This window comes from Mya arenaria, chromosome 15 (genome assembly GCF_026914265.1).
Source record: "Mya arenaria isolate MELC-2E11 chromosome 15, ASM2691426v1".
In the NCBI taxonomy this organism is placed as follows: domain Eukaryota; kingdom Metazoa; phylum Mollusca; class Bivalvia; order Myida; family Myidae; genus Mya; species Mya arenaria.
Window position 1 is genome coordinate 16771420 of NC_069136.1, and position 14985 is coordinate 16786404.

The window sequence follows — 14985 nt, forward strand, 5'->3', positions numbered from 1 at the left end:
TCGTCGGACATGCTTTCACCTATGAAGTTAGCAGCCAGTAATTAAGGAACTTAGCAGCCAAAAAGTACTTTTACCACGAAACAAGAAATGTTAAAGGAATCTAGCAGCCAATAAGTAGAAAATCAATATAAGTGTATTCTGCTTAACAACATCAATGTCACAATAAAACAGTATCGTGAATGTAACTCATAAACACAAATATAACAATATAAAAAATAATTACACTGTATGTATAGATAAAAGTTAACCCTGGTTAGAAGTTATAAACAGAAATGCGCCATATTTTAAAGGAAACTGTTTTAACATTTAGACATTTTTAAACCCCAAATCATCAAAAGACTGTGAACAGACTGTGAAGCGGCTGTTTATATTGACTAGCATTAAAACCTGAGAATAGTTTGATAACACGTTCATTCAAAATATAACATAAACTTTAAAAAAATATTGTTACTGGTACAGTTATACAAATAACAACAACAGTAACAACCGTGTTATATAAGATTTGGTCATTGATTTTTGTCCATACGAAATCGTGAGATTTGATATAAATGTATTATAGCACAAATTTGAGTGACACTTTTGGCAAGAAGATGTTGTGACCCAGATGTTGGGGGTGAGTTTTGGTCAAGTTGACCCCAGATAGAAGTTATTAGGCGATACTCGTCGAAACCTCTGTTTAATACGATTACGCTACTTTTCTATGAAACTGGAGTACCTAATTCCTTATTTTGTAATAATTTCTTTCTTACTTGCTGCTATGTTATAAAATGTATTTGGTTGCTTTCTCTATTCCGTTGTTTCTATTTAAGTACAAACACTTATTGGCTTCATATATTGGCTGCTAGCTTATATGGCAAACTTTTGACAAAACGCCCAAAAGTGAAACGGTATTAAAACTGGGTCGAGTTAAAGTGCTGACCAATTAGCTGACGACATGGAAATAAATGAGATTTGCTGACCATATAGATAAAAAAACGAAAAATATCTGATTGACATGATAAGTTTTTCAAAAATATTTTACATTTTTGTTTATTCTTTATCGAAAACCCATTGACGAAAATTGGCGGATTGTTACTCAACAAGTTCCAATGTGAAACGGTAATAGTCGAAGCGGTATAACTTGATCACGAACAACATCATTTTGTTTGATCTAATCTAAGATATAAAAATATTGTTTGGACTGATTAATCGACATGCCTTAGTCATCAAAAAATTGACATTTGAGTACAATAAATTTTATATGTGTATTTCATTCGTAGGGCATGCACCGGTAGATGATGAAATGATGAACATCCTTATTTCTGTAAGTTCGTTTTCTTATGTGCAACTGTTGATAATGTTAAAACAAAAAATATTTTCAAGAAGTGTAACCTTGAGTGAATAAACATAAAGATGGATAGATACATGAATATATATATAATTATAATAAAATAAATTATGATACAAATGCAAATGCTAATGGTATATATATATATATATATTCTTTTATTAGGCAAGTCATTCAGTAGACGAGACGCCAGGGACATCAAGACAAGAGGAAGGAGTGGATGTAGCTGCGAATTTCACGGTTTGTGGCTTATATTGTATTTATAACTTCATTTTATGTAACAAAAGGTTTAATGTCAATCCTTTTAAGATAATTTAACACATAAACATTGTTTAGTATTTTCACGTCAATTTTTAGTATGTATTTCTATGCTGAATTGGTGCGTTTTAGTACATCTATCCCGATACATTGACAAAGAACACATGACCTTTCAAATATATTTTAAACTTAATTATAAACTGGCAAATGTTTTTTTCTGCGTTTGCATTAATGCAAAATTGTGACTGTCCTCATATTTCAGAATGAATGCAAACCAGCTACATGTACCAATTACACGAGTCAAAAGAAGAAGAAGTTAGTATGATTTAACAATACATGCTGCATATTTTCATGCAGTTGGAGGCATGTACAATGTTAATAAATAGCATGTGCTGTGAAAGGGTTTCACGAAATATTAAAAAACTATATACATTCTAAACACTATCGACAACTTGTATTCCATGAATAAATTCTTTGCGTCACAAAAAGAAAAAGAAGCTGTATAAATTCACCTAAATAATACAAATAAACATTATTGCAGGTCAATCTCCGAGGAGCTCCAGGAGGCTCAACTTCAGTTCTTCATTTCCCAGACAGAGAAGGTGCAACTACAGAAACTGCTCATAAAGGAAGAGATAGAAACTTCAAAAACCAAGCGTCTGCTGATGAACAAGCTCATCACCTCCATAGAGAATAAAGACGAAATTGGAATGTTTCAGTTCCTCGTTGATGAATAAGGTATTTATTAACACCAATTACAACATTCAAATTATCCGTTCTCAGTCATGATAAGTAAACTAATGTAAAAACGTTTCCAGCAACATCACATGGCAAACTTAAAAAAATGTCCCACGTGTATATTAAAAGTAAACTTGAGCAAGGTGATCCCTGACCAAGAAGCCAGTCTCTCTGCCTGCATATGGTATTTGTGCGTCTGCCCCATCGTCATTGTCATCATCAGGCACATCAGGTTCTTGCAGCATGGTGGCTATATTGTGGAGAACAGCACACGCCACAATCACTTCTGATGCCTTGGCTGGTGTCTTTCTCAACTGAAACATATCACAATGGTCATAGCTTTTTCGGCATTGGCGTTTGGCATACATGTACCCCTCACCTTTCTTTCATATTTATACCGCTTTGGTCATGTCTAAAACGTTAATTTCTGAATAAATGTAACTTTATAAAAATTATACAATAGCACATTGCTTTATTTACAGGTCACACAGAGTATCAGATGTTCATGAGCAGAATTTCATAAAAAACGACGGCACCAGTTTTTGAATTGATATATGTGATGTATTGTATGAATAGTTGTGCTGTGTATACACATTTACATACATTTGTACATGAAAGAAATGTTTGTATTTACCTCTCCATGGAGAATTCCAAATCTCCTCTTCCAACGTCCAAACGTACACTCAATAATTACCCTTGTTCTGCAGAGCCCCCTATTGAAGTTTGTCTTTTGGTTGGTGTCTGCAACTCTGTATGGTGTCATCAAGTATCTTGAACACGCATACCTGCCAAAAGTACACAGTCTGCATTAAATCATATCATAGATTGTGTGTACAAAAACGTTTAATACCTTCAAATAAAACATTTTTTATACTTCTTAAAACTTCTTAAACACTATTATTGTGGTATTCAGTGAAGAGAAACAAAGGCCATTTTATCGTGACCTTTAAAAACACATTTGTAATCTAGATCAGGTACACTCTCCTAAACTGTGCTGAAATCAGTTAACAGAACATTTTTGTCATTGTCAATATTACTTTTAGTGATGTAAACGTTGTACGTTATTGCTTATTATAATAAGTTGATACTGGTATAAAATCTTGTCGAAATTCATGATAATGTATCTACATTGTATTTTACATTTACATACCCGCTGTCTCCAAGAATAATCCCATCTTTCAAACCCCTGTGGTTTCTCTCCATGTGGCATCCAAGTGTGGATGTTCGAAATATAAAGCTATCGTGAGCTGATCCAGGCCATTGCGCATTGATAAATGTGAATTTTCCTGAAAGGATAAAAACAAGTAAAGGGGAGATAACATGACTGTGGTTATAAAGTTGTGAATGTTGACCGTTTCATTTAAGGCGTTATATCTAAAGTTTGTTGACCTTGACATTGAAACGACAGTTTTTGCCTTGGTAAGTTCTTGTCAAATCTGTATTATCAAAGAATTTTAAAGCACTTACTAATGGCAGTAACCAGCATTGTACTGAAGCAGTAATTTTATGTCTTAATAACAAATACCAAACGAAATGTGGCTGGATTTGTCTTATTTGAGCTCTTTAGCAACACCAGCAGTACAGTGATGGGTAAGTTTCCGTTTATTTCATGTTATAAAGAGAGCTGTATAATATTTACAGTTTAATATTTTTTAAATATACTACCTTTTGCATCACACACTGCCATCACATTTATGGACGGGATTCCTTTTCGGTTGATAAAACCTCTCTCTTGGTCTGTTGATGGCTTGATCAAACGGACGTGGCTACCATCAACACATCCTATAACACCTGGAAATCCAGCTATGTTGCTAAACTCAGACTTCACTCGTCTCTTGGTAGCTTCATCAACTGGCCACTTAATGTACTGCTTATGACGCTTCACAATCTCTTTGGTAACCTTATCCACAACTCTACAAACAGTACTTTTATGTCTCCCATGTGTGTCCCCAACAACCTGCATAAATGAACCTGAAGCGTAGTACCTCAGCGCTATACAGACTTGTTCCTCGACTGCCAGTCTACAACTTCTGTCTGTTTCCCTAGCTAGGTCCTCTCTCAGCAAATCGGCCAAATACTCTATTCCTCTTCTTCCAAACCTGAACCTTCTTCTCAATTCTTCATCATTTAGGCTTTCATTTAAGTTTATTACTCTAAATTCTCTATTTTTCCGTGGTATATTTACTAAACAGCCAATTACGGCAGCCATTTTGGTTTTCGTTAACTGATTCGTTAAAATGTAAAGTACCATTTTAGGTACTTTAAATTTTTCGTTAACTTAACGACTGATTTAACGGTTTCGTTATCGTTAAAATTTCCAACAACCGAAATTTAGCGACATAAATTAAACGAAGGTATTTAACGAAAATTTAGCGATTTTAGTCATGTTAACGATAAATTTCATCGTTATGTATTTAGCGAACGTTCCAACAACCGGGCCAATGTAAATACATATCGATTATAATACAATGTACAATATTTCAATACCAATAAGATTATCGAATTCAACAAATGAATCCATAGTATTCTTATAATCACAAAGTTTAACAAGACAGTTCACTATATGAGTCAGATATTAACCTACTCACTTGATATAGTACGTAGTCCATTCTAGCTCTTCTCTTGATTTCCTGCAAAAAAGGAATGATGCACAGCAAATATGTAAGCCATTTGTACAGACGCTTCTCCTGTTGTGAGGCTCATGTAGCTGTTTCAATAGCTACCACTCAGCAGACATGTATGAACAACTGTTATATATACGATTGACATTTATGTTTGTGATAAATGCATATTACCATAAAACTTACTTTAAAAAACAAAAGGTTATTGAGATTGCTATATAATCTATATTTTATGAAAACGTTATTGCTAACTATACCTCTTCTATTTTCATTTGCAGAACATTACACACGCCTCTACATGACACCTGTTCGTCATCTCCCTTTGCAACAACACAGTCGCATATTGTCGAAGTATATTCAGCTAGTATATGTTGTCTTTTATATTTCCAGACCACAACAGCAGTTAAAAAACTTCCAATCTGTAAAATAGTTAAAATCAAAACAAAAACATTCAACACTCTCAAAGCCTCCATGTTGAATGTGTTTGCGTCGTAGAAATATGAATTACTTAATTTACCCGATATGGCTATAAATCATTAAAGCCCTAGACCATATCATGCTGCATTAGTTAGGCCACTGTTTTAAAATACTTTTAACTGCGTATTTCACAACCGAATTTTCGTTTTGAATTAGGCATTTGGGTTAACGTTATTTCATTTTTAAAAAACAAAATCTCAAAAGTTTATTACAAGTTTACAAAAACTGGCTTATATAATAATATGGTCTAGGGTTTACGTTTATGTTATATATATATATATATCTGAGGACATTGTTACAACATTCAAATAGCTTAGATAAAACAATAAAATAAGAAGGAATTTGTTTAATTTGAATTAACGTTGTAAAACTTCTATCATAACTTTGATTTCACAATCTAATATAACATAGTATTATATGTAACAACATTCTCGAAATGTTTACTCAATTTAGACAACAGAAAACGATTGTACTGAGCAAAATGATCGTTCACACCATCAAACTCCTTCATTCTGTATCATTATAAACCATACAAAAGTAACGTATTTAATACTCAGAGACTTATTTCGGACAAATCTTTCGTTTAAATCTACATTGAATTTGGCAAGACGTAGTTCTTAAATGAAAAGCCTGATATCAGAACTATGTATGAATTAACTGCCTTAGATAAGTATATTTATATAGGTTAATGCACAGTCTGTAAGAAAATAATCCATATACGTGTTAAACTTTGATATCTTAATGTATTATATGTAAAGTCGTTTTAAACATATTGTATATGCACAATTTTTATATATACAGTTCCTTTACTTAAGTTAAACATATGCTAACTAAAAATACGTGACATATTATATTATTTGCTGACAATGATAGCCAAAGTCAATAATACCAATTGCAAAATAGCTGTTAGATGGAATTGTCTGCACGATCCTTTTGGTGTTTCTGCAATTTTGATAAGATATACAACACTCGATGTAAAGGAATACTTCCAAGACCGTGTTGACTTCAATCGCCAACCTACACAGCACCTCCTTACCAAGGTCGGATTCAACCCTGCGCTACATGGCAGAGACGAATGAGGTTTCTCCATGCCCCACCAACACACCCCCACATAAACAAACGCTACCCCCACCCCCCTGGAAGAGGTCGGCTTCATCCCTGCACTTCGCAGTAAAACCCAGACAAGGTCGCTATGACCCAGCGCTGTGTATCATCTCTTGGAGGAGATCGCTTTTGACCGCAGCGATACACAGTGTCTCCTAAACGAGGTCGGTTTTAACGCCTATATCTCTTTTTCATCATCTCAAAACAGTAAATGTTGCGGTGACAAAACTATGTTATGTATTTTTGCAAAACAAATCAGAGCTAGGAGAGACCGATTTTATCTACGTACTATTGAGTATTAACGTAAATAGATGAAATGAAAGCAGGGTTCTTGTTTGTGCCATGTTAGTCCTTAAGTGGATTTGTTCTGTTAAAAATTGGTTTAAGTTAAAACTTTTGAAGAAATCGTAATTGATAATATATCAGTGTTACCCATGGGGTCAACATCGTGTGATTTCTTATAGGCACTCGATGAAAGGCAATTAGAAAAAGGTGTTCTTCGAAGCGGGAACCTGTTGTAGATCCATTTGTATCCTCATAATGGGTACCTTTTTTCTGTGATCTTCATCATCTGGTAAGGTTGCTATTCATGTGGTTGCGTTGGTCTGCTTCTGGATGTTGGACACCCGTTAGGCTGTTCGTCTGACGACATTAGTGGACTATGTGTTTTGAATTTCAGTTGATTGCTCTTAATAATATTAAACCTTAATGTAATTATTGAATCATTTAAGATGCGAAACTAGGTTCATGTCAATACTTAAAATTCTGTGTGTTTTAATCAAATAAGTGAAACCGTCTGTATTTTTGTATATACATAACTGTAAAAGGAATCAGTTTAAAACATTTTCGACCGGTGAGACAACTTTGAGATGACATAGTTGCGGCGAATAGAGGTGATCTCTCCCCCCCCCTACCCCCCACATACACACATCCTACTGATATATTATGTATTGTAAAAAAGACTAAATACTACCTTATGTCAAATTAAAAGTATATTTATTTATAACATAACGTTTAAATTGAAGGTCGTTACTGCTGACATTTAAATCAGTCAGTCAGCAGATATAGAATCAATCTCCTGGTCACCTGACATTTAAACCAGTCAGTCAGCAGATTTAAAATCAAGCTTCTGGTCACCTGACATTTGAATCAGTCAGTCAGCAGATATAGAATCAAGCTGCTGGTCACCTGATATTTGAACAAGTCACTCAGCAGATATATAAGCAAGCTCTTGGTCACCTGATATTTGCACCAGTCACTCAGCAGATATAGAATCAAGCTCCTGGTCACCTGATATTTGAACCAGTCAGTCAGCAGATATAAAATCAAGCTCCTGGTCACCTGATATTTGAACCAGTCACTCAGCAGATATAGAAGCAAGCTTTTGGTCACCTGACATTTGAACTAGTGAGTTATCAGAAATAGAAGCGAACTCTTGGTCACCTGATAATAGTTAATAATGAATTATTCATCAGCAGTCTAGCTAAAAACGAACTATTTCATCAACAGTGAAAATAAAACCAGAGTAATCCTGTTCAGAATAAATTAATACAATGGAAATAATGGGTACAAGGCCAATAGTAAAATATCAAAAGATAAAACCATTTTTAAGGGCCGATGTAATGACCCACAAGACACCGAACTAGAAACACAAATTGCGCACATAGCACCATCACATATCATTTTGCCTTACCAAATTTAAAAGTGTATTTTACTACTCCTTAAACATTATAAAAATATATCATAAATACGTCATTAAATTCTTTATATAACTTGCGTATTTTAAACAATATTCATTTATCACGTTAGAATATGTCTTTGTTCTGTTCAATTACATATTGACATAACAGTTTTTTCGCCAAACAGAAATACTAAGCGAACTAGATTTTACAATAATGATGTACAAAAACGGTTTTCAATGATTTTGTTCATAACACGCTTGCTAGTACTCCAGTATTTGCATTACGGCCGTTTTTCACTAAATCCAGAAATAAATAGAAAATGACGTTACAATGGTATAGAATAAATTTTAAACAACAATGTAAATAATAAAGGCTAGCATATCTCTTTATCATGATAGTAACGTCTCAGGGTGGGTAGGTTGTAGATTGATGGCAACTGGACATTTGACCATTCGATTATGTTGTGTTTTTTTCTATGAAGACACAGGACGCAACTAAGATGCAGTCCCTATGCCGTAGATTTTATTTCAGATGCAATTCCAAGTATTTTCCCCGTTTATTTTGAACTTGTTGCGTCACTAACACTCACTGACATTTAATCACCATCTCAAAGGTCATCCGTCAACGCTTTAGTGCACGTGTGATACTTTAAGTAATCGCGCGTAGGATGTTTACGAGACTGCAAAATTGATTCTTTATCAACAGTATCAAGTATGTTATACGTATGTATGGCATATTTTATTTCGTGCATATTGATTGATTATACGGAAATTCCTTCATCAGTAAGACGTTGTTCTGTAAGACATAGGAACAAGTATATGTAATAAGTACTGCTTACAAGAACAATTAATCGGCTTTTATTGAACCATATGCATTGTCTTTGTAAACCTGTCGTGTCATACAGGTCTTTGTCATTACTACCTGAATATGAAATACCGGTATATAAACACGTGATATAAAATGAATAAATCAGAATAAAACACCACAAAGGGAAATTACTAAATGACGTTAAGCAATTCAATTCGTAACTGAGTTGTTCCCCGAAGCTTACTTGGTTTTTTTGTTTACCATTTCAGTACGCTATCGATTACATGTTTCTTTAAATATCTAGATCAAAATCCGTTCCAAGGTTAAATGGGTCAATAAGGATTAAAAAAGCGTGGTCTTATTGCAAAGAACTTAAGAAAGATATGGTGTAAACAATCGTAATCTTTAAACTAGAGAAGCAATGTACCAGATACATGTCCTTTTTTCTCTACGTATGCCACCAACTTTTGCGGATGTCGAACAATGCGTTTTTGTAGTCTGTCCTCAACTGTACGTCGTGTTCCATTTACTTAAATTTTTGATGTATGAGAAAAATACATTTTTAGAATCATCGCGATTCCTCGCAAATACAGATGGAACAATTGCTTGAAATGTGGTTTATCAGATCTGACTCTCTTGAAATGGCCAATTGTATACATTTACTTAAGAACGAAATGCGTTAAAGATAACATTTACATAAAGGTTAAGGTTGATAGCGATAGTCTCCTTTATTATTTAGTGAGTGATAACGCGGAGTTCATGAAACACTTTGGAAATGATGAGTTGGATTCAGTCAAGTTATATAACCAATAAAGAAAAGCTATATTGATTCTAACTAAGGTTTGTATACCATTATTTTGTGTACACTTATGTTGATGTAGGAGCAATAATTTCCTACATTAAAAGTACACACATGCTTTAAGGTACAAGGGTAGTAAAACACATCTCATAATTTAAATGCCATTTTATTTCATGATCTATCAATTAAACATTTACTGAAGAGTTTTAATCTCATTATATTCAAGATACACACAGCAGCGAGCTATGCAAATATAGTTATAAGCCTACAGTTTGATAAGCATACAGTTGACCAAACACGTTACACGTGACACATAAACATAATCAAAAAATGAATGACGACATCAATTGAAACGAGTTTAAACAGTAACGTTTATAATGAAAAGCAAGCATATTGAGATGTCCGATCCTTTCGCCTCGAATTGCATCAAACTGCAGCACTGGTAACATCATCACATAGCATGGCGTTGTAATTGATATTATGGAATTAGGACGTGTTAGTTGTTCATAATTAAAATTAAGGGACTGGAAGCTTGGATAATGCTGGGTTCCACTTCTGTTTGCTGAATTCGAATTTGTTTTATTTTGTTGTTGTTGTTTTGATTCTTTTATATTGGGGCATTTGTTGGTACTTCCATCCCTCCGACGCGACGAGAACGCTGCCCCAGTGCCGGAGATGTCATATCAGATGCAGGCCAAAGTAGTTATTTCCAGTATGCTTTAAAAGTTTCACGTCGCTTAGCTTCACTGATATTTCATCACCGGCGCGAAGTTTCACCAACGTGGCTATTTGACTCGCGTAATAATTAAAGTAACCTCGTGAAGCGTTTTTGCGAGACTGCATATTTGACGCGATTTCAGTATCAACGGTATCAAGAACGTTATACTTGTGCAATGCATGTTTAATTTCTTGCGTTTTGTTTGATTCTACAGGAATTCCTTCGTCAGTAAGACGTCGTTCTGTAAGTCCTAGAAACGAGTATATGTAGTAAGTACCGCTTACAGGGACAATTAATCGGCCATTTTGGTACCTAATTCCGTATCTCTGAAACCCCGTTGTGTAATAAAGGTCTTTGTCGTGACGCCAACTTGTGACCGTTGTCATTGCATTATTACCTGAAAGTAATATACCAGTATGTGAACACTGACATAAAATGTTAGATCAGAGTTTTACAACACAAGAGAAGAAATAAACTTGGGTATAGTAATTCGAATCAAAATTGAGTTATATCCTGTAGTGAAGTTAAAGGTTATGATGCTATCGACTAAATGCTACTTTAAATATCTAGAGTTAAAATCCACTATAAACTCGTTTCGATCAATTACAAATAAAGGCGTATTGTATTGTTACATTGGGGGTAATCACAATTAGGAGCAAGATGATATTTGATACTGAACCTGGATCAGGGTCTTGTTCTTCACGATTGCCAACTAGTTTTGCAGATGGCTTCATGTCCAATAATGTGTTTTTGTAGTCTGTCATCAATTGTACGTCGTGTTTAAGAGCATCTACAATATTGATTGAGAACTCTTTTTAACTAATTATTGATTCTTATTGTACTCGCGTGTTTCATGTGTTTGCAAAATCGCCACCAATCGTCCATATTACATGAACCCACGAAAAATATGATTGTATTCATTTGAAGTAAAAATGAATTTGGATGTAATAATTTTCGCGTTTTTAAAAAAAAAGATATTATCGAGGTATTTCGTGCAAAACCTCGCCTTCAGATGTCTCGAAACGTCGACCGGTTCATGCATAATTAACGCAAAGGACATCGTACAGAAAATCAAGTACGAATGTAAATATTTACTGTTAAACTACGTTACTTAATTCGCAAACAGATAAACTGGGTCAAGTAAAAAGTATTACATTGAACCGACTCTATTTACGACTTGGATAATGGTAGCAAAATAGGTAATATTTAACTAAGTCATGTAGTCAAAACCTTGTAATTATACTTACACTCATCAGGTAGCATCTATTAACATAAATTCGTCGCAGTTTGCATGTTCACCTGTTTTTCTTACAATAAAGTTTACATGCATGCAAATAACTTTATAAAAGATAACGAGGATTTTACCTTGTATGTATTTTTCGGTTTGAATTTTTTCCCGTTTCTCAGCTGCAGCATATGCAGATGAAATTTCCTAAAGGTGGTAACAAACTCATGTCAATTTTGTTTTAAAATGATAATAGTTTAACTTGTGTATCTCGTTTCACACCAGTAAATATTTGTGACAACTACCTTAGGAGTAATATAGGTAGCGCATGAATAAATATATACGATATTTATAAAGAAACATCTAATTTATTTTTTTCCGTTTTGGCAAAACAGAGTCACGTAGTAAGAAACAACAGACAACTGGCAACTTGATAAAGATTTATTTACCTTTTCAAATATTTCATGCAACAGACTTGTTGTTTTGCCGCATTTCATGTTTTTGTTATCATATTTTAAACATATCTCCGTATCAGCGTCTATTTGCTCGTTATCCGGCATGGTCCACACGATACAGAGCACTGCAATCAAGACGATAAGCAATAACAGTAAACTTACTCCAGCTAGCTTTTGAAGCAGTTTGACCGACATATTTCAGTTTGTGTTTAAATCCGTTATGCGGAGTAGTTGCCAGTGGCGGTTGTTATTAACTTGATAGCAAAGCCTACGCGATAAGCGTCAACAAACACAGCCTATCAATGCATGTCGTATTTAGGTCGATATTTATATTGAAGTTCAAATGGGTTACACATAGGATGCAAGTATAAAGAGCATATTATAAACGTGATCGTACATTACGTTTATAAATTGCTTCCAAAACATTGATCTGATATAACTCGACAGACATTAACTGACGTTAGCTGGTATCTTCACTGGAAAAAATACTATTTTTTCGTTGACCTAAGGAAGGAAGAGTTATGTAGGCAATGTTTAACACTTGATTAATACTAAATACATGTAGTCAGTTAAACTTCGGACAACCAATAATGAATGAGTAAAATCGTTTTGTGCTTGGTCAAATAATACGGAAGATCTGTTATCAAATTTGCAATGGTTTCCAAAATTGCCTTAAAAATCGTTCACGTAATGAAATAGCTTTCATTTTCAACACATTTTGTTTGGTTATTATCTTAAATATCTTGATATATTTGCACAAAAATATATGATTAAAAAATGTTTTCACCATTCAAATAAATGTCTGTATTCGTGTTTATTTGCTCACTTTCCATTGTCCACACAATGCAGAGCACTGCAATCAAGATGATAGGCAACTCCAGCGAGCCTTGTAAGCAGTTTATCCGACTTGTTTATATTGTGCTTTTGACACTGATAAGTTGTCCTTGGTGGAGCTTATATTGTATGGCTAAACGGAATTAATTTTGTGTTCTACGGATTTTTGAAAAGAATTATGATTTCTAATTATCATTTTAAAGAAGAAACTTTTAACATATTGTCATATTACCTATTTTAACACATTCTTGAACTTAATTTCTTTGGACAATGGAATCATTTTCCAATATGTACAATGTACTCAATTTCGAGTGGCACCCAAACTGATAACCAATTTCTAAGGTAACTCTAAAAGAAAGAAATATTCATTTGCTTTCATAATCTATAATACCCCTGTTGTTATGAAAAAGGTTTGAATCAACTTATCCACCTGAATCACTAAAGCACCATTTGCAACTATATCAAGACATTTGTATTGTTTGATTTTGGACAGCTTAAATGCAATAGGTGAAGATGGACGGTGTCAAATGGCTTGACATATTGCTAAAAGTGTTAAGGTTGGAATAATTAAACTATACTGAGGATTAGGAAAAGGGACTCAGAAGGGAGTTGTTTTCTTACATGATATATTTGTAGCCCAAAAGGAAGTGGTGTCACATCTTGATCAGTAAACCGGAAAGTCATTTATTTCTTCAAGACCTAGGTTCTATAACAGTTTCTTTTCATCCAAATTCTTTATAGGAATTGCATAATGCTCATTAGTTATGTTTCATAACTTGAAGAGATGAGGTTTATGTGGCGAGGTGTGAAAACCTACATGGAGATCTACTTATACTTAATATGAAATTAAACTATATCATGCTTATATTCAAAACAATCACCATCTCGGATTGCTACCTTTGGTATTCTCTCACTATTAAAGTTTCTTATGTATGTCTTATTTCTATGAAAATAAATTATAGAAACACAGATTTATTGAAAGCAGAAATGTAGTCAATGCATGGCAAATGTTTTAACAAAAATGATCCTACATATATATAGTTGATTTTCATAGATACTCAAAACTGCTTAAGATGTTTTTATTTATATTTTTATGTCCTTGTTAGTATTTGTCAATTGCCCTTGGACTAGTTAATTGTTAAAAACAAAATACACCAATGACAATGAACAACTATTTGATTTTTGCATACCCATTTGCTTTGTTGATTCATTTTTGTTGACATAAAATAAACTTAAACAAACGAGCTAAGGCAGTAACCCTGACCCACTTAAAACATAAATCTAATTTATCGAGCAGTGAAGCATTTGCACGGTTCAATAGCAAACGCTTAAGTCGGGTAGTACATTACAATACCCGGTAGTTATGTTCATACAGAAATGTCAATGTCTCACTACGAAGGTTAGACGAGTTTCAGTTATATAAATAACTCCAGGTACACTCTTTAAAACAAGGTCGGTCATTAACCCTGACACATATTCGCGGTGGGAGATAAACAAAACAAAACCAATAATCTTTATATCACAGATATTATATTGATAAAATATCATGTTCGTGAAGTTTTAATTGTCCACTTGTTTTAGTTGAAATATATTTATCAATATAAAAGCTTATTACACTAAACATTTGTCTAACTAGGTTGCTGTCTGCTACGTCTTTTTTGGTGCTGTCAGTAATTTAGTATACTATGCTGATGAATGTTTTAAGCCCTATAGATGTCCTGTTTAGCGTACACATGTTCATAGGATGTAACCCAAAAGTAGTCCATATAAGTTGCTCAAACATGTATGTAAATCAAGCAAACATATGTATATACCTAATTTAGCAATTTCAACATGAATAAAAACGAAAAGACACACAATACACATACAATAACTAAACAGTGTTAACATATAAACCAGTAAGACTTGATTAGTTTGTTAGTAAATTAGTACAAAGAACA

The 14985-nt window shown here is 33.8% G+C and overlaps 3 protein-coding genes across 3 annotated transcripts; 1 reads left to right on the top strand and 2 right to left on the bottom strand.

Moving 5' to 3' along the window:
* The first annotated feature begins 1273 nt into the window (after positions 1 to 1273).
* LOC128218936 (uncharacterized) lies at positions 1274 to 2860 on the top strand. Its single transcript, XM_052926713.1, has 5 exons — positions 1274 to 1303; positions 1493 to 1567; positions 1848 to 1900; positions 2127 to 2323; positions 2806 to 2860. The coding sequence occupies exons 1-4, from the start codon at positions 1283 to 1285 to the stop codon at positions 2320 to 2322; spliced, it is 345 nt and encodes a 114-aa protein (XP_052782673.1). The 5' UTR covers positions 1274 to 1282; the 3' UTR covers position 2323; positions 2806 to 2860.
* On the bottom strand, positions 2446 to 4532 carry LOC128219153 (putative nuclease HARBI1). Its single transcript, XM_052926973.1, has 4 exons — positions 3989 to 4532; positions 3474 to 3609; positions 2958 to 3108; positions 2446 to 2637 (listed from the first exon to the last, which is right to left on the bottom strand). Exons 1-4 carry the CDS (start codon positions 4530 to 4532, stop codon positions 2446 to 2448), a joined length of 1023 nt encoding a protein of 340 aa, XP_052782933.1.
* Positions 4533 to 9962: 5430 nt separating this feature from the next.
* LOC128220462 (tumor necrosis factor ligand superfamily member 15-like) lies at positions 9963 to 12439 on the bottom strand. Its single transcript, XM_052928871.1, has 4 exons — positions 12206 to 12439; positions 11897 to 11963; positions 11211 to 11321; positions 9963 to 10928 (listed from the first exon to the last, which is right to left on the bottom strand). Exons 1-4 carry the CDS (start codon positions 12404 to 12406, stop codon positions 10492 to 10494), a joined length of 816 nt encoding a protein of 271 aa, XP_052784831.1. The 5' UTR covers positions 12407 to 12439; the 3' UTR covers positions 9963 to 10491.
* Positions 12440 to 14985: the final 2546 nt, after the last annotated feature.